Raw genomic sequence first — 21,540 nt, 5'->3', positions numbered from 1 at the left:
CTGTAGGTGGCCCAGAACAATCATAGTTTCTGAAATTGAATTCAAGTGGTCGCAGATTGCTAGTGTCCCCAGGTACCTGGTAGAAACAACAACAACAACAAAAACCCTTTCTGGAAGAAGATTAGTCATCTAAGACCTTGAATTTATTTCTACAGGAAAGTTTTCAAATACAGATGGTCCCTAATTTATGACGGTTTGGCTTATAATTTTCACTTTATGATAGTATGAAAGTGATAGGCGTTCAGTAGAAACCATACTTTGAATTTTCACCTTTCCTGTGCTAGCAATAAGTGGCACGATACTCTTTCATGATGCTGGCCAGTGGCAGTGAGCCGCAGCTCCCAGTCAGCCACACAATCACAAAGGTAAACAACTGACACAGTTGCAACCATTCTGTACCCACACAACCATTCTGTTTTTCACTTTCAGTACAGTATTCAATGATAAATTACGTGAGATATTCAATGCTTTCTTATAAAATAGGCTTTGTTAGATGATTTTGCCTGACTGTAGGCTAATGTAAGTGTTCTGAGCATGTTTAAGATAGCCTAGGCTAAGCTTTGATATTTGCTAGGTTAGGTGTAGTAAGTGAATTTTTGACTTATGACATTTTCAACTTACAATGGGTTGATTGGGACATAATCCCATTGTAAATTGAGGAATATCTGTATAATTCCTGATATACAATCAAAGATAACCAGGTACTTGAAAAGATAAAATAACACAAATAAGAACCAGTATAATGACTAACAATAGAAACTGACCCGTCAGGACTCTAGATATTGGAATTTTCACTCACAGATTTAAAATAACTATGTTTATCTATTCAAGGATAAGATACACAGAACCTAAAATTTTGCTAAGAACTAGAAACAGTGAAAAAGGACAGGGAAAATTTTGAAAGGAACCAAATAAAAGTTCTATAATTGTAAAACACAATACTGAAATTAAGAATTTGGATAGAATTAACAGCAGGTTAGACACAGCTGAAGAAAAATCAATGAATTCAAAGCTAGTACAGAAGAAAGTATCCAGAACAAAACACAGAGAGACAAAAGGATCAGAAATACACATTTAAAGTAATTATTGATAGGTATGTGCTTATTGTGAATTTATTAATTGTTTTCTGGCTGTTTTTATAGTTCCTCTCTGTTCTTTTCTTCTCTGGCTCTCTTCTTTTGTGGTTTGGTGATTTTTTTTTTTAGTGGTGTGCTTATATTCCTGTCCCTTTATCTTTTGTGTATTTACTGTAGGTTTTTGCTTCATGGTTACCATGAAGCTTACATACAACAACTTATATCTATAACAATCTATTTTAAGTTGATAACAACTTAGGTTTTATCCTATTATAAAGCTCAACATTATTATTCTCCCCAACCGTGTTTTATGTTTTTGATGTCACATTATACATCTTTTTATTTTGTGTATCCTTTAACTATGTATTGTAACTATAGTTATTTTTACAACTTTTGTCTTTTAACCTTCATACTAGCTTTATAAGTGATTAATCCACTACCTCCAGTGAGGTTTATTCTTTCATATATGTTCTTGTTACTAATTAGTGCCCTTTCTTTTCAGCTTAAAGAAGTTCCTTTAACATTTCTTATAAGGCTTGTTTAGTGGTGATGAACTCCTTTAGCTTTTGCTTATCTAGAAAACTCTTTATCTCTCCTTCACTTTTGAATGATAACTTTGCTAGCTAGAGTATTCTTAGTTGGAAGTTTTTTCTTCCAGGACTTTGAATACAGGCATACCTCGGAGATATTGTGGGATGTGTTCCAGAATACCACAATAAAGCAAATATCACATAAAACAAGTCATACAAATTTTTTGGTTTCCCAGTGCATATAAAAGTTATAATTACATTATACTGTAATCTAAGTGTGAAATAGCATTATGTCTAAAATAACAATGTACATACCTTAATTAAAAAATACTTTATTGCTAAAAAATGCTAACCATGATCTGAGCCTTCAGCACCAATAGACTTGCTTCACACAGGATTGCTACAAACTTTCAATTTGTAAAAAATACAATATCTGCAAAAGGCAATAAGGCAAAGTGCAATTAAATGAGGTATGCCTATATATTGTGCCACTCTCTTCTGGCCTGCAAAGTTTCTGCTGACAAATCTGCTGTTAGTCTTATGGGGGAGTCTCTTGTACAAAAGTTGTTTTTCTCTTGCTGCTTTTAATATTCTCTCCTTATCTTTAAATTTTGACATTTTATATGGAAATGCGAAGGGCCAAGAATCACCAAGTAAATATTGAAGAAGTACATGGTTAGAGGTTATATATAACACCAGGTATCAAGTCTTAATGTAATGCTATGGTAATGAAAACAGTGTGGTAAATAAACCAATGGAACAGAATCTCTCTAGAATTAGAATGAGACCCACGTATAAGGTCACCTGATTTATGGATATTGTACTACTGCATTATGGTATACAAGGAATTCTTTTTTAAGTAAATAATATTAGAACAATTGCCTATCCATTAGGAAAAAAACAAAAACCAAATAACAAAATACGTTTACCATACTTCACATCACACAAAAAATAAATTTCAGATGAATCACAGACTTAAGCATGCAAGATAAAATGATAGGCAAAGATTTCTTAAGTAGAACAGAGAAAACAGTAACTAGACAGAAAAAGACTCATGAATTGGACACTATTAAAATGTATAACTTCTGGGGCTGGCTCAGTGGCGTGGTGGTTAAGTTCGTGCGCCCCGCTTTGGCATCCTGGGGTTCATGGTTTCAGATCCTGGGCACAGACGTCCACACCGCTCATCAAGCTATGCTGTGGCGGTGTCCCACGTACAAAATAGAGGAAGACTGGCACAAGTGTTAGCTCAGGGACAATCTTCCTCAAGCAAAAAGGGGAGAATTGGCAATAGATGTTAACTCAGAGCCAATCTACCTCACCAAAAAAAAAAAAAAGTATAACTTCTGGCATTAAAAGACATCATTAAGAAAGCAAAAGGACAAGTTTTAGCCTGGAAGGAAATATTTGTGCTACATTTATTGGAAAATCTGAGAATATGTAACAAACTTCTACAAAACAGTAAAAGAGATACATAAACTAGTAAGCATTGGGCAAAAGTTTTGAACAGGCACTTCAGAAGCATATGAAAAGGTGCTCAGTATCATCACTCATTAGGAAAAGGCAAATTAAAACCCCAGTGAGCCACCAGAATAGCTAAAATTTAAACAACTGATAAATACCAAATTGGCAAGGATGTGGAACAGCGGGACCTTTCATACGCTTTTGGTGGAAATGTAAATATGTACAACCACTTTATAAAATCTTTTGGCAATATCTACTAAAACTGAATATGTTCATACCCAGCAATTCCACTTATAGAAATATAAACAATTTATGTAGATTCCCATGTATATAAATATAATGTATATTTATATACATGTATATAAATAAAAATTGCATATTTATACATACAGATTTGTAAATTTATATAGATTTGCATATGCATATGCGAGAAATACTGCTGATATATAAACAGCTGAATTTACAAATTAGTTATTAACTTCTTACAATGAAATACAATGCAACAATAAAAAAGATCCAATTAATCCTACATGCAACAACATGGATGAGTCTCCTAAATATAACACTGAGCAGAAGCTGGACACAAAAGAGTACACACTTTTTGGTACCTTTAATATAAAATTCAAGAAGAGGCAAAGCTAATCTTTGGTGACAGAAGTCCAAATAATGATTATTGGGGAAGATAATAATTGAGAAAGGGCATGGGGGAGGCTTCTGAGTTACTGACAATGTTCTGTATCTTATCTGAGAGTTATTAACATTAGTGTGTTCATTTTGTAAAAATTCATTGAACTACATGATTAAGATTGTGTACTTTACTATATATATGTTATACTTCAATAAAAAGTCTACATGGTGTGGAAAAATTGTTGGAAAAAAAGGCCTTATGACAGGGTAAACTCCGGGCCATATAGCTTTATTGGTGAATTCTTTCAAACATCTAAAGAAGAAATAATGCTAAAAGCCCTTACAGGGAAACAAATGTATGGAACGCTACCAGCTGACTTTATGAGACTATCATAAGTTTGATACCAAAACCTCATAAGGATATTACATACAAGAAAGAAAATTACAGTCTAGTCTGTCTGCAAAATATTAGAAACGGGGTGATAAAAATGTTTTAGAATTAGTTAGAGGTGCTGGTGGCACAACTTTATGAATATACTAAAAATCATTGAATTGTATACTTTAAAAAGATAACTTTTATGACATATGAATTGTATCTCAAAAATATCTAAAATATATTCCAAAAACATATTAAACAACATATAAAAGTTATAAAATATTATGACCACATTGATTTATTCTAAGAATGTAAAATTGGAATTCAAAATCAATTTGCTTTTTGAAAATTAATCAAAACAATTTGTTACATTAAGAGAATAATGGAGAAACAGACATGATATTTCAATATATGTAGCCAAAGTGCTTGATAAACTTTAATATGATTTAATGATAAAAATTCTTAGCAAGGAAGAATATAAGGGAAATTTCTTAATCTGAACATGAGTATCTATAAAAAGCGTACGACAGATACCAGATTAATGGTGAAAATTTCAGTCTTTTCTTTTGAGATGGGAAATAAGACAACCATGCCCTCTATCCCCACCAATGTTAAATATTATACTGGTGGTCCTAGCAAGTGTAGGAAAGAAAGCAAGTGAAAAAGAGAGAAAGAGAGAGAGAGGGAGGGAGGGAGGGAGGGAGGGAGGAAGGCAGGAAGGCAGGAAGGAAAGAAGGAAAAAAGGAAGGATGATAAAAGTTATAATTATCTAGTGGTTTTGTACAGTGTCAACTAGGCTAAATTGGAACTAGGTTTCCCAGACTTACTTTGCTGGTATGGTTCTAGGTTAGGGTTAAAGCTTGAGAAATTGGCATGAAATTTGAGAGGCAGAAGTGAAGCAACCGCTATTTCACTCTGAAGTTCATCCTTGGTTAGAGGTGGCGAGGGGACAGACACAGAGGTGCCATGGGTTCCACTTTGTTCTTGCTCTACCTTATTTCTGCATCCAGCTCTCCTGCTTACCTACAGTGATTCCAAGCCACTCTCAGATGCTTCACTGTGAACTTATAGAAGCAGTAGTCATGAAAAGCCAACAAATCTTTTATAGATTTCTACACCAGCCCTCTTCACAGTTCTATCCCAGGAGTCAGATGTGCTTAGCTTCCTGAAAGCTCCAACTCCAAGGTGGCTGGTTAGTGACTTTTCCGATCTTTTTAGAGCAGCTCTTCACAAAATTGGTTAAGGTCTAATTCCATAATAAATTTCTTATTTCATAATACTGATAGTAGTTCTGCTTCCATATTTGGACCACATTTATGCCAGGGTTACAGGAATTTGAGATTGGTTCTTTAATATGACTAGATTTAGGGGAATTAATGTTGATGCTGCCGATGAAAAAGGGCTCATAAATAGTTTATGACTTGAAAGGACAAAATATCACCTTAGTTGTCAATGTAGACATCTGTAATCAATAGCAGCAAGGCTTTGGGTGGACAAGTGATTTCTGTCCTAGAACATTTTAGGGAAGGCATATAATGGGGTTGATTGCTTGCTTCTAAGTGCACCAGAGAAATTACAAGAAAGAAAATGATGAGTTCAAAGCTTTAAATTCCTGCTCAAGGTCTAGATCTGAAAGCTTCTACATCTGCCCCAAAAGAAACACTTGTATTCTGTAGCCACAGGGCCAAGAGTTCTGAAAAAAAATCTAACATCTAATTCTGTGGCTGAATTCCAATGCAAATTGAATTCACAACATCACGAGGTCTCTTGTGTTAAAGTTTGGGCATTGATTGGAAGAAGGAGGACTCTGAGAATTGAGATGGAGATAAATGGACAGAGTCTGATTAAGCTGAATACCTAGAACCTGGAAATTCTGCTGCGCCTCCTTTGCTATAAGCAGCAGCCCTTCCTCCTTTCTGAGGATGTAAGCCTCTCCTTGCCTGGAGAAACTGTAGTAACTGCTCTAATTGGGTTGCCAGAGAAAATACAGGATTCCCAGTTAAATTTGAATTTCAGGAAAACAATAAAAATTTTCTAAGTATATCCCAAATATTTCATGGCACGTATTTATACTACGGAAATATTTGTTGCTTATCTGAAATTCAAATTTAACTGAGCATCTTGTATTTTTAACTGCTAAGTGTGGCAACCCAAATTGCAGGGACTGCTGATCCTCCTCTGGACTCACCCTTACCCCTCGCATTGTTTCTAGTCCTTTAACCGGATTTAAGTCCTGGCAGGCCTGGGGGTGAAGCGGGGGGAAGTAAAAATTATGACCTGTGAGAAGGTGCAAAATACACCAAAAGAAATGAGATTCTGAATTTAATATATTAGTTTGAGTGTGGTCTATACTGAATGAAGTTGAAATACCAGAACTTTGTTAGTGTACTGCAGAGGAAGAAACACTATTGTTTAGGGACTTAGGAATGCTAGAGTGGATTTATTATGTAAGATCTGCTCATCCACTCCCTAACTATGTCCATGGCAGGGAGGGGTGTTGAAACTCAAGGCTTTGAGAAATACATTCATGTGGGAGTTGCAGCATCTTTGAAGAGTTCTGTGATGGATTTTCTTTGTAGGCCAGAAATGACAGTGGGAACTGTTGCTGTTGAACTGGGTTCCCTGAATTCAGTGGGGCTGAAAGGACCTCAGGATGGCAGAGGCCAAGTGACAGCACTTAATCACCAAAGACAATATGGGTTATCATAATGGATAGCAAAGTTGAAACAGAAATCAGAATAATTTGACTGCAGAAATCTTTGTCATTGGCTAATTGATCATGGAGTCTCTAAAACTGAGGTAGCTAGGTAGCTGACTAAAGTGTTATTTGATTTGTACAAGCAAAAAAGATCTAGGTCTAGTGAATAGAAGTCTGACTTGAATCACTGCAAAAGAGAGTTGTCATTATTCATCAACTAATTCTTGGGCTTGAGAACCAGTTTGCAGACCCCAGGCAGCTTGAATAAAGGGGAGACTGGATCTTCTTGAGGAAACACCCTGCTACACAGCCAAAATGTATACTGTTAAGTTTTCCCCCTAGCCTTCACCAAGGAGGCTTCAAGCCATTTACCAATGGTTAGGATATAGGTTAGGATATAGAAAAGGTTACAGAATTAGAGATAGAAATGAAAATATAGAAATAGGTATAGCAGCAGTATATTTTGCTAAGATGAGATCTTGCCATACATACTATTTTGTCACCTGATTTCTTTCACATAAAATATATATAATAAACATCTTTATAATCATTAAATGCTTCTCCATGATATCTTTTTTTATGGCTGAATGACATTCCAGTATAGGGATGTATTTCTTCTAATTCTGCACGGCTATTTTATGTTTCTTAGGGAATTCTCTGTCATCATTTTTAACATGTCTCTTTCCTCCCAGTAGGTTATTTCTAGGCCATATTTTGAAACATGTAGCGCATTTAGGTTACTTGAACATTTTACTGTTATAAAGAATGCTGCAATGAAGAGTTTACAGTGAACTCCTTGCAAAAATCTTTATTTCCTAAGTATAAATTGTAAGATGTAAGTCAAAAAATACGCCCACTTTTGAGGCTTATAGTATATGGTGCCTCTCAGGTTTGTTGAACCATTAGTACATGAGAGTGTTGATTCCTCCACAGCTTCACCAACCTTGGAGAGTATCGCTTTTAAAAATCTTTACTAATTTTCCAAGCAGAATGATTATTATGCTGAGGATGGCAGAACCAACATAAGTCCAAATTAACTGAAGTAAAAATAAGGTTGGAAGGCTTTTATGCATTTAAGTCCCCAGATTCAGAAAAGGCACATCCCAGGTTAAGGAAGAACTTAAGGAAACAGTTCTCAGGAATCCCATGGGTGTTATTAAGAACATTACAGTTGTCTTCAGCTAGCTGAAAGACAGAATCCACAAAAGGAATTCAATTAAGATTTTTCTAACTCCAGGGGGAAACTTAGAATCTATTGGTAAAGGTAATAGGAAGGAATATTTCAACTCACTGTCACAAATAGGTGCGTCATTATCCCAGGTGACAGTATTTCCTGAGACGATGCATGTTATAGAGGACTCACCAATAAGTCGATATCTAGAGGCAAAGAATAATGAATGTTATGTTCTAAATACACAGTTAATCTCCCTGCTTAAATTGCTACTTGCAAGAGATTACAATCTTGGAGAATTCAGAAGGACAATTTCCATTTGTCAAAGTACTATCACTTTCCCAAATTTTACATCTTCATTTGGACTTTTTAATTTTCTTCTTCATGCATTCTAAACTAGATGGGATCTCTCTTCTTTGTTACCTAAGGGCACATTTTTATATAAATCTAAGGCAAATAATATTCATCAAATTAGAACGAAAGGAAATCCAAGCAGAAAAAAAAGAGTTTAACACATTTCATTTTTAAAATGTTAAAGGCAGAAGTTCTTAATTAGTATGCCACAAACTGCTCAAAGTGTGCCATAGAATTTGGAAAATTAATGACATTTATTTTTACTACAACTGAGGCTCTCTATAGTGATGGAAGGCTGGGTTGAACCATTCCCAAGAATTGGTATAGAGTAGGGCCAAACTTGATACTACTACAAATTAAGGGGAATAATGTCAAATCACAGTCAAGTATTATTTGATATAGCTGAGAAGTTTGCCTTATGCATATATAAGAAAATATGGCAGCACAAACTTTATTCAAACAGCAAAAGAGGCCAAATGGAGAGCAAATGAAAAGTGTGACAGCAGTGGATGTTTTTGAAGACACTTGAAGCACTGTAACATTGAAGTAGTGATTGTGTTGTATTTATTAATGTCTTCCAGTGCACCACCAAAAATGAAAATATTCTAAATTGTGTTGCAGACACACATACACACAAATAGAGAACAAATGGAGTAAAGGAAGTCTGTAGTCCTTCCACTACATGTGCACCTCCTCTGCCTGTTTGCCTTAGGAGCAAAGGATCATGGAGACTTCTCTGGCTTTTGACCTCATAGAGGTTACTTCTTAAAGTGCTCTCTTGGATTTTCTAATCATGGGTGTTGGGTTAGAAATGGTGAAGCAAGTTGAGTTCGCAATTCTCTCCATACTATTGTTTAGTGTTCCAGTAATGAATACATCATGATTCAAAGCATAACTTTGCATTCACTGGTTAAGAGACCCTTAGAAGAATGTTTTAATTGTTTAAACTTGTCTCCCAAAGTAGATTAAGCAATTGAGCAAATAATAGACCTCTTCTCTTTCAGAATGTGTGGAAAGAAATAAAGCAGAGAGATAAGACCCATGATACTTGTTTTAAGAGGAATCTGGAATTTTTATATCCATTTCAACAGACTAAATCCTTTACATCCACCCTACTTTTTCAGAACTCCTGGGGAAGACAGAGTTGTCGAGTCATATAGCTAAGCCATGGTTCAGGAAAAGCCATGACAATTTCATTACCAGAAACCACATTCAGCGTGTGCGTAAACATACCTAGACATTTGAGAATCTTCTACCCAGGGCCCAGGGTGGAACAGTAAGGACCTGGGATATTAATGCTATTTACATTTTTCTTTTTTAAAATCTATGCACACAGGTAGACGAGTTAGAAAAAATGAGGAAAAAAACCCTGTGAATTATTTAGGTTAGCACATAGAAGTCTTTGGTAAAGAGCCCCTCCCTTTGGCAATTTAATAGTAACTTTAAAAGAAAATCTTTGTATTTTGAGTTAATTATGGATTCACATACAGGTATAGGAAATAATACAGAGAGATCCCAGGTACCCTTTACTCGATTTCCTCCATTGATAACATCTTGCAAAACTATAGTACAATATTAAAACCAGGATAGTGATATAGATACAATCCACCAATTTTGTTCAGATTTCCTCAGTTTTGTTTGTACTAATTTGTGTGTGTATTTGTACTAATGCATGTGTGTGCATATGTATTTACATCTATGCAATGTTTAATAGACTATTTTTTTATTGATGTTTTAATAGTTTTTAACATTGTGAAATTTTGGGTTGTACATTTTTGTTTGTCCATCACCATATATATATCTCCCTTCACCCCTTGTGCCCACCTCCCACCCCCCCACCCCCACCCCCATAGCCCCTGGTAACCACAATACAGTTTTCTCTGTCCATGTGTTGGTTTATATTCCACATATGAGTGAGATCATAGAGTGTTTGTCTTTCTCCTTCTGGCTTACTTCACTTAACATAATACCCTCCAGGCCCATCCATGTTGTTGCAAATGGGACGATTTTGTCTTTTTTTATGGCTGAGTAGTATTCCATTGTATATATATATACCACATCTTCTTGATCCAATCGTCAGTCGAGGGACACTTAGGTTGCTTCCACTTCTTGGCTATGGTGAATAATGCTGCAATGAATATAGGGGTGCATAAGCCTCTCTGGATTGTTGATTTCAGGTTCGTTGGATAGATTCCCAGCAGTGGGATGGCTGGATCATAGGGCATCTCTATTTTTAATTCTTTGAGGAATCTCCATACCGTTTTCCATAGAGGCTGCACCAGTTTGCGTTCCCACCAGCTGTGTATGAGGGTTCCTGTTTCTCCACATCCTCTCCAACATTTGTTGTTTTTTGTCTTGGTGATTATAGCCATTCTAACGGGCGTGAGGTGATACCTTAGTGTTGTTTTGATTTGCATTTCCCTGATGATTAATGATGTTGAACATCTTTTCATGTGCCTATTGGCCATCTGTATATCTTCTTTGGAGAAGTGTCTGTTCATTTCCTCTGCCCATTTTTTGTTCGGGTTGTTTGTTTTTTGTTGTTCAGTTGTGTGAGTTCTTTATATATTATGGAGATCAACCCCTTGTCAGATGTATGTTTTGCAAATATTCTCTTCCAGCTGGTGGGTTGGTTTAATAGACTATTTTTAAGATCAATTTTAGGTTCATAGCATATTGACTAGAAGGTACAGGGATTTACCATATACTCCCTGCCCCGACACATGCATAACCTCCCACATTATCAACATGCCCCATCAGAGTGGTACATTTGTTACAATTTATGACTCTACATTGGCACATCATTATCACCCACAGTCCATAGTTTACATTAGGGTCCACTTTTGGTGTTGTACATTCTATGAGTTTCGACAAATATATGGTGACATCTGTACACCATTATAGTATCACACAGAGTAGTTTCACTGCCCTAAAAATCTTCTGAGCTCTGCCTATTCATCTCTCCCTCCTGTCAGGCTCTGGCAACCACTGATCTTTTTACTCTATAGTTTTGCCTTTTCCAGAATGTCATATAATTGGAATCATACAGTAGTTAGCCTTTTAATATTGGTTTCCTTCACTTAGTAAAATGTAGTTAAGGTTCCTCCATGTCTTGATAGCTCATTTCTGCTTTCCAGAGTGGATTTATCATTTTACTTTCCTATCAACAATGTATGAGTGATCTAGTTCCTCTACATCCCTGCTAGCATTTGGTGTTTTCACTATTTTTTATTTTAGCCAATCAGATAGGTGTGTAGTATTGTCCCATTGTTGTTTTAATTTGCATTTTCCTAATGGCTAATGAAGTTGAGTATTTTTTCATGCGCTTATTTTCCATCTGTATATTCTCTTCAGTGAAATGTGTGTTCCTGTCCATACTGGGTTCGATAGTGTGCCCCCAAATTTATGTCCACCTGAAACCTCAGAATGTGACTTTATTTGGAAATAAGTTCTTTGCAGATATAATACAGTTAAGATGAGGTGATACTGGATTAGCGTGGGCCCTAATCCAATGACTGGTATCCTCAGAAGAGGGAAATTTGGACACAGAGACACAGAGAGGGAAGATGATGTTAATACATACATAGGCAAAGCCATGTGAGGACAGAGGCAGAGATTGGAGTGATATGTCTATAGCCAAGTGATACCAAGGATTGCTGGCAACACCAGAAGCTAGGAGAAAAGCGTGGAATGGATTCTCCCTCAGAGCCTTCAGTAGGAGCCAATCCCTAACAACACCTTGATTTCAGCCTTGTTCAATTCTATTCCTAACCTGTTGTGAGTTTCTATCATGAATTGGTGTTAGATTTTGTCAAATGCATTTTCTGAGTCAATCAATATTGAGCATATGATTTTTCTCCTTTAGCCTCTTTATGTGGTTGATTACATTGATTGAATTTTGAATGTTAAATTAACCTTGCATACTTGGAATAATTCCCACTGTGGTCATTGTATGCAATTTTTTAAATATGTTGTTGGATTTGATTTGCTAATAGTTTATAGATATAAAATCTTCAATAAAGTATTAACAAATCAAATCTAATAATGTATAAAAAAGAATCATATACAATGACCAAGTGTGATTTATTCCAGGTATGCAATTAACATTTTTACAGATATAGAATTCACAGTTAAGTTCTTTGCTTTTGGTGCTTGAAATAGGTTGTGCCACTTCCTTCTGGTCTCCATATTTTCAGATAAGAAATCTACTGCTATTCAAATTGGTTTTCCCCTATACTGTGTCCTTTTTCTCTGGTTGCTTTTAAGACTTTTTCAAGGGAGTTTGTAATTTCTTGTCAAAGCAATTTTATGATGGCTGCTTTAAAATCTTTGTTAGCTAGTTCCAACATCTAATTCTTCTTGGTATTGGCATCAGTCAATTGTCTTTTCTCAGTCAAATTGTGATTTTTCTGTTTCTTGTGTGACGTGTGATTTTCTATTATGTCTTAAACATTTTGGATATTATGTTAGGAGACTCTTGATCTTACTTAAATCAATTTTAGCAGGCAATCACCTCCTTTAGGGTAGTGTGTAGATTCTGGCCTACTTTTGTGGGCTTTAGTTTCAATGACAATCTAGTTTTCTGAGCCTTGGAATGCTATTCTGGTCTGCTTCATTCTTCTGGCTCCACTTAAATTCTCAATGTACCCCTGTTGATGCTGCCTGTGAGAGTAAAGGTGCTTCCCTGGGCTGTCTAGTGTCACTAGGTGGGGAATGGGGAATGTTTGACTCTTGGGATAGAGAGTAAACTCTCTGGCCCATTCTCTGGCTACATGGTAAAGGTAGGCTTTCCGCTTCATCTGTGTTGGTGCCACCAGGGGAGGGAAGCATCTATCTTGGCTGCCTTTTGCTGCTGGGTAGAAGACCAGGAGATATGAGTCTGGGAGGCTTTCTCCCACTGGATGGAGAATCAAGAGGCCCTGAGCCTGGTTCACCTTCTGCTGCTGGGTTGATGGCTCACTGCCATGCGTGCAAGGTTGAGAGACACTGGCCCTGGGCTGCTTTCTGCTGCTGTGTGGAAGGCTGAGACACTGAGCCTTCTGGTATCCCTGCTGTAAGTGGAGGGGCCCTCCTGCTGCTGTCTTGAAGTCTAGGCCTTGCCAACCAGGCTCTGCTGATGCTGCCATTGCAGGCAGAATTGGACTCACTGCTGCTGGCTGGTGTGGGGCATGAGACGGGTTGGCCCACCCAAGTTCTGCTGTTGACCCGGCTGCTGGTAGACTGGGACCTGCTGCTTACCATGGGTGTGAGACATGGGAAGGATAGCTTTCCACAATCCTTGATTTCTGAAAATATCAAATAGAAAATTCCAGAAATAAATAATTCATATTTTTTAAATTGCTATCACCGTCCTGAGTAGCATGACGAAATCTCACACTGGCCAGCTCTGTCTCACCCAGGATGTGAAGCATTCCTTTGTCCAGCATATCCACACTGTATATGCTACTCACCCATCAGTCCCTTAGTGGCCTTCTCTATCAGATCGACTGTCACGGTATCACAGTGCTTGTGTTCAAGTAACCCTTATTTTACTTATAATGGCCCCAAAGCGCAAGAGTAGTGATGCTGGCAATTTGGATATGCCAAAGAGAAGCCATGAAGTGCTTCCTTTAAGTGAAAAGGTGAAAGTTCTCAGTTTAATAAGGAAAGAAAAAATATCATATGCTGAGGTTGCTAAGATCTACAGTAACTTTTATTACAGTGTATTGATATAATTATTCTATTTTATTAGTTATTGTTGTTAATCTCTTACTGTGCCTAATTTATAAATTAAACTTTATAATAGGTATGTACATATAGGGAAAAACATAGTATATATAGGGTTCCATTCACAGTTTCAGGCATCCACTGGGGGTCTCGAAATGTATCCCCTGGGAATAAGGGGGAACTACTGTACCTATTCATTGTTGAAAAAAGTGAAAGATACAGAAAATCTCAGTAATGGAAAAAAAATTAATGAAACTCTATCTTTTGGAAATTAGCATAGTTAATGGTTTAGAGCAGTGCTTCTCCAAAGTTTTATTTGCATGGAAATCACCTGAGATCTTATGAAAATCAATTCCGATTCAGTGGTATGAAGATTCTGCATTTCTAACAGGCTCCCAGGAGATGCTGACTTTGCTAGTCTGTGACCCATACTTTGGGTGGCAAGGGCTTGGAGTAAATCCTTTCAAGTCTTTTCTATAAAGAGATACACATGTACCGTGGATATCAGCTGTCAGGTGGGTGAGGTTAAACTGAACCAGGACCTATAATTTACAGCTGTGTGAGAGTCCTCCTCCGCCCCCCCTGGTTTCTGTGCATCCTAGGGCTTCTCCACACTTCTCTCTGCTTCCATGCTCCTGTGTCCATCCCTGCTGCCTTTGGATTCTGCACTACATTTAATCCAGCAGCAAAGCCCAGGCTTTTTGTGGGTTTCTCCCCAAAATCCACTTGCTCAAAGCATTTTATGTTTCATTTTGGGGAAGTTTTAGGGAGGTGTTACACTGGGGAGTGAATGCCATTAGGCATTTTACTCCATTCCTTGCTTGACTTTCTACTCCTTCTTTGGAGTAATAAGCAACTTCTTCTCCTTGCCTTGCACAGAACAGCCGCTTTGGGGTCTCAGCTTCTTTAAATATAATGTCTATCCTAAGAGGAATTCAGGTTAATAACTTTTTTCCATCTTGTTATGTATATATGTTTTTATGTACTTATGTATCTTCATTTTGGAGAATATATATATATTCAGAATGAGTCATACTACATTATTTTATAATCCATTTTCATTATATAAAATATTGTTGGGTAGCATACCTATATCCACCTTTCAGATTTCCATTTGGGGGCTTTAGTGAGCCTGACACTGGCCTCTCTATTACCCCCACCTGCCCAGGATGAGTACTCTGATTGGTGAGTTTGGGAGAAGGAACAGGGTTTTGCACCTTGCAACCTTTTCCCACTCTCTGCATGCCTGCAGAGAGGATGCATTCTGGCTTACTCTCTGCCATGTGCTAAGGGGCCTGCCCCTACCCTTGTGATGAATGGGGGTGAGGGTGGTGGTGGGTGGTTGGGGAAAGCTTACAGTTTTCCAGCTGTAACTGATAACAGGTAATTACATTTAATTATAGGATTTAAAAAAATTAATGCATTTAGCCCTGACCTGAAGTTATATTCTCAACTCATCTCTCTTAGCAGTAAAGGTATAATTTGAACTTGGAATCCCTCAAGCTGCAACAAATACATTATGTTCAAGTTCCAATATTTTTATTGGCAGAGTAATATTTCATCATGTGAATGGACCATAATTTACTTAAATAATCCCCTCTTGTTGAATATTAGGATGTTTTCCACTTTTCAAGCCTTCAGTGTTTAAAAGACTTCGAAAAGGAAATGATTGATAAGTTTGACTCCTGGGCAAAAGTGTACTGCCTAAATTGTGTTAAATAGGGTAAATTTGTATCAATTTATGCTACTACTTGGAGTTTACGTCAATACCCATTTCCCTGAACTTCATCAATACCAACTATAGGTAGGGACTTTTGTCTGTTTTGTTTACTGCTATATCTCCAGCTTCTAGAATAGTACCTATTCTTAGTATTTGTATGTTCTGAATAAATATTTTTTAATTGAATGAGTGATCATAATAGCATATTATTGTTATTTTAATTTGCATTAATTTCATTATTAGCAAGGCTAGACTTTTCCACATGTATTGATGATTTGTACTTTTTTCTTTTGTTAATTGCCACTTTGTATCTTTTGATCATTTTTCTATTCAGGTGTTTGTATATTTTTTGTAAGGGCTTTTAATATTTATTTTTCTCCTTTTTCATTTGTATTTAATTTGTTTTTAGTGTTCGTATATATGTCAATTCTATTAACCTCTCTATGGATTCTGCCTTTGCTTGAAATGAATCCATTGACTTGGAATGATCCTAAATCAGATACATATTTTTTTAATTTTTCATTTAGTTTTATTTAGGTTTCACTTATAACATGTAACTCTTTGATCTATATAGAATTTATTTTGGTCTATGAAGTGAGCTAAGGATCTAACTTAATATTTTAATTAAAGATGCTAGTTTGCTTACTACTTTGAAATGCTATATACCTTCTTTTATAAATTTGGGTCTATTTTTGGACTTAGTATTCTGTTTTTTTTGAGTTCTCTATTTTAAAATATAGCATTATAATATACTTAAAATTATTTAAACTTCATAATGTGTTTCAATATCTAGTAATACTTGCCCTTTTTGTTATTATTTTTTTAAGTAAAGATGTTGAGGCTTTAAATAATGTAAATTGAAACCCTTCTAAAAGATTGGTTTTCAACGTTGCGCTCTACAGAAAAAGCACTTTTCTCCTTAATTCTATAGATATTCAAGGGAATTAATAGACATGCTAGGTAGAAGATTTTCATGTAAAAAGACTCAATAAATTTACTTTACATTCTGATTACAGTGAGCATGAGCACAAAAATCTCATTTTTGTGAATTCACTTTCTAAAAGGGAAAACCAAAAATACCCCCAAGTGTGCCCCCACACACACTTATATAAAGAAAGTGTAACATTTTCTTCCCTCTATTTTGCTACATGGACTAATTTTTCTATTTTTGTTTATTTAATTGGAAATTATAGTTGTGAAAATTTTTATCCTACTGGGATAACATCCATTAAAAATACATATGAATTTGTTTTCTCCATTTTTTTTTTTGTTTTTTGGTGAGGAAAATTAGCCCTGAGCTAACATCCAATGCCAATCTTCCTCTTTTTTTCTGAGGAAGCTTGGCCCTGGGCTAACATCTGTGCCCACCTTCCTCTGCTTTATATGGGATGCCGCCACAGCATGGCTTGATAAGTGGTGCATCGGTGCGTGCCTGGGATCCGAACCTGCGAACCCCGGGCTGCCAAAGTGGAGTGCGTGCACTTAAGCGCTATGCTGCTGGGCCGGCCCCTGTTTTCTCCATTTTTGAGGTCAAGAATGAGACATTGACTATAATTATAGCACTTTAAAATTTTTCCTTAACTTCTAGCTTTCTTGTTATACTCTTTGATTTTAGATATAATTACTTTTTAAAATCCCTCTTTAAAGAAATAATCTTATTTTACATTAAATGAAACACCCATATTAAAAATAATTTGATATATATGCTTTATAAGTTTTATATCTTATTGATAATTTTTTAATCCACATCATTCTAATTCTTGAGTTGTTATTTTGGGTTGACTGGAGCTATCCTTTTTCCATGAAACATACCAACTTGATATAATTTGTTAGTTCAGCTTTATCTATTACTCTTGCATATGAATAATGGCTTGGCTGTTATAGAATAATTTAAGTCACAATCAAAACGCTGTAATTTCGTCTTGAGTGTTAGGGAAAAATGCTTCTATTCCATTTGTGATATTTCCTTCTTTCCTGCTTTCAGATCAAATTAAGAATCTTGGAATCATCCATACTCCTTTTTTAATTTCAGCCTTAGTATCTGGTCCATTTGGAAATTTTGTCGCCTCTACCTTCATAATATATCTTGGATACAATCACTTCTCACCACTCTCACTCTAGTCTAGGGTTTCTCAACCCAGGCACTATTGATATTTTGGACCAATGATTCTTGGATATGAGGATAATGTCCTGTGCACTGTAGCATTTTTAGCAGCATCCCTGGCCTCTATCCACTAGATGCCAGTAGCACCCTTTTAGTTGTGACAACCAAATATGACTCCAGAGATTGCCAAATTGAGAACCACTGTTCCAGTTCTGGACAGGGCCGTCTTTCACCTGGACAAGACAATAGCCTTTAACTGATCTCCCTGTTTTATTTGCCCTCCAACAACAAATCCTTCGTATGACAGCTAGAGTCTTTAAAATCGTAAATTAGATAAAGACCCTCCAAGGGCTTCCTGTCAAATTTAGATTAAAGTCTGAAGTCTTTACTGTGGCCTGCATAGCCCTCCATGATCTGGCTCTGGCTATTTTTCAGACCTCTTTTCCTGTCATTATTTTCTTCACTCACTCTGTTGGAGTCATACTGGCTTCCTTACTGAACCCTCACAACTTGAAGAACATTCCTCCAACAAAGCTTCGTCCTTGCTGTCAGGAATGCCCTTGCCCCATATGGCTCGGTCCCTCACTTTGTACAGGTCTCCAAATTTTATTGCCTCCAAGTTACCTTCTCTGACTATTCTATGTATAATAGCACCTCCATTCTTCGCCTGTGACTATTCCCTCAGCTTATATATTTTTCTTCATAACAGTTATCACTCTTATATTACAATATGTATTTGTTTATTGTTTGTTTCCCCCACTACAATTTAAGTTTCATTAAAGATAAGCTTTCTTTTGTTAACTAGTATATTCCCAACACCTGCAACAGTTCCTAGCAAAAAGTAGGTATTCAATAAATATTTATTATATAGATGCATAAGTAAATGTAGTTCCATAGATACAATGTACTATTGAATATATTTACAAATTAAAATGTGTTAAAGGTTTCTTAGGTCCACGTATTTCATGGAGAGAGGTAAATGTAGTGCTTAACTTTAGAATTTTTAAAGTATAGAAGTTAAAACTTCTGGGGTAACTCCTAAACTAATAGAAATAGAGGCTATAATTTCTAACCTAATAAAAGAAATAATGGAATAAGAATACAAAGCCTAATCAACACAAAATCAGCTAAGAAAGTGTGAAAAACATAAATATAGTGCAAATAGAAAACACAAAATAAGATGTTAGGCATTAATTTTAAACTAATTTAATTACTAATGTAATTACATTAAAAGCAAATGGATTAAACTCTTTAGTTATAAGGCAGAGTGTTAGACTGGATTAAAAAAATTCTAACTGCAGTAGTCCCCCCTTATCTGCAGGGGATGTGTTCCAAGACACCCAGTGGATGCCTGAAACCATAGATACTACTGAACTCTATGCATACTATGTTCCTTTCACTTAAAGGAAGCACCTGGCTTCTCTTTGCCATATCCAAATTGCCAACATCACTGCTCTTGTGCTTTGGTGCCATTAGTAAGTAAAATAAGAGTTACTTGAACACAAGCACTGCAATACTGTGACAGTTGATCTGATAACTGAGACAGCTACTAAGTAACTAATGGGCTCATAGCATATACAGCATGGGTACCTTGGACAGAGGAATGATTCATGTCCTGGGCACAAGATTTCATCATGCTACTCAGAACAGTGTGCAATTTAAAACTTAGGTTTATTTCTTGAATTTTCCATCTAATATTTCGAACTGTGGTTGACTGTCGGTAACTGAAATGGTAGAAAGCAAAACTGCAGATAAGCGGTTCTGCTATATAAGTTGTTCACCAGAGACTCACCTAAAACGTAATGATACAGCAAGGCAAAAAGTAAAAAGATAGAAAAAGAGTATGCAAATAATCAAAAGAAAGCAATGTGGTTATATTTAATATATAATAAAGACTTTAAGTCTACAGCCAGAATAGACATTACTAGAGAAAAAGAGCAACCCTACATAATGATAAAAGTTTTAATACTCATGGAAGATATGCAAGTATTAAATGTGTATACACCTAATTACATAGTATCAAATATATAAAACAGACAGAAATGCAAGGAGAAATTAGAAAAAGTCATGATTTTAAAAGTTTATAGATCAAGCCTGCTTTAGAAAAGGAACATGCTCTGCTCATAAGGAAAAACTGCTTGTAAAGCCAGACAAGAACAGTATGAGAAGCAAAAATTATTGAGCTTATCACACTCATGAGCATAAAAGAAAAAGATCTGAAACAAAATATAAAACAAATCTAGCAATATATAGAAAATATTTATTGTATTTCTAGGCCAAGTTGGTTTCTCACAAATTTAATGTTTAATCTGTTAATGGAATTCATCACATTATTATTTCACAGATTAAAGGAGAAAAGTTGTATTGTCATCTCTAAAGATGCAGAAAGGTCAGTTAATAAAATTAAAAATCCAATCATGATAAAAATTTTAGGAATAGAACCCCCAAAAAGAGATATGTAGAAAAATCCTATAGCAAACATCATATTTAATGTTGAATCATTGAAAGCTTTTTCCAAGGGACTAGGAATGAGACAAACTGCCCACTGTCAGCATAACATTATAGTGGAGATCCCAGCCAGCAAAGCGAGGCAAGAAAAAGAAATAAAATGAAGAAGGACTGGAAAGTAATAAATGAAATTGTCCTTATTTGAATTTACAATTTACTCGTGGAAAATCCAAAAGAATCTATAGCTAAAATATCATAACTTATAGGAGAGTTTAGTCAGGTTTCTGTATATTAAATCAATATTTAAAAGCCAATTGCATTACTATATACCAGAAACAAATAGAAAATAAAATTTAAAAAAATACTACTATAATAGCACGAAAATATTTAGCATCTAAGAATGAATATATTGAAAAGATATTCCAAAATTCTATGGAGAAAATTATAAACTTCTATTGAAAATCATGCAAGAAGACCTAAATAAATGGATTGTTTATGGTTTGGAAGACTCAGTATTATAACGCTATAAATTTTCTGCAAATTAATATAGAGTTTTAATGTAATTCTGATCAAGATTTTTATAGAGTTACAACAGGCTATTGATTGTCAGGAAATCAATGTAGGGTATCATGAATCAACACAGTATATTGTGAGCAGCATAAAAAAATGGAATGCAGTAGAATGAAAATATGAGTATGTTTCATGTAGTAATTATTGTTTTGTGACACATTTAAAAGTTTTTTACTGAGATAAAATCCACATAACATCAAATCTATCCTTGTAAAGTATAGAATTCAGTGGCTTTTAGTATATTCCCAAGGTGATGCAACCATCTCCGCTATCTAATTCCAGAATGTTTTCATCACCCCCCAAAAATAACCCATAGCCATTAGCAGTCACTCCACATTCCCCTTCTGCACAGCCCTTTACAACTATCCACTTTCTCTATCTATGGATATGCCTATTTTGGACATCTCATATAAATGAAATTATACAATATGTGACCCTTTGTGTCTGGCATCTTTCACATGTTTTCAAGGTTCATCCATGTTGTACCATGTATCAGTACTCCATTCCTTTTTATGGATGAATAATATTCCATTGTGTGGAAGTACCACAGCTTGTTTATCCGTCATCAGTTGATGGACATTTGGTTTGTTTAGACTTTTTGGCTATTATGAATGATATGCCACGAACATTTGTGTACAAGTTTTTTGTAAGGTTTACAATGGAATAATTTAATATACATATACATTATGAAATGAT

The 21,540-nt window shown here is 35.7% G+C and overlaps 1 protein-coding gene across 1 annotated transcript in view; it reads right to left on the bottom strand.

The window, feature by feature from the left end:
* Positions 1-21,540, bottom strand: part of LOC131404745 (complement receptor type 2-like) — a 160,355-nt gene that overhangs the window by 82,208 nt on the left and 56,607 nt on the right. Inside the window, exon 22 of the mRNA XM_058539761.1 lies at positions 8,063-8,148. Within this exon, the coding sequence (XP_058395744.1) occupies positions 8,063-8,148 (86 nt within the window). The remainder of the gene's footprint in view (positions 1-8,062; positions 8,149-21,540) is intronic.

This window comes from Diceros bicornis, chromosome 4 (assembly GCF_020826845.1).
Source record: "Diceros bicornis minor isolate mBicDic1 chromosome 4, mDicBic1.mat.cur, whole genome shotgun sequence".
Classification (NCBI taxonomy): Eukaryota; Metazoa; Chordata; class Mammalia; order Perissodactyla; family Rhinocerotidae; genus Diceros; species Diceros bicornis.
Note: the sequence above shows the minus strand (reverse complement) of the source record. Positions and strands in the feature narration are given on the sequence as shown.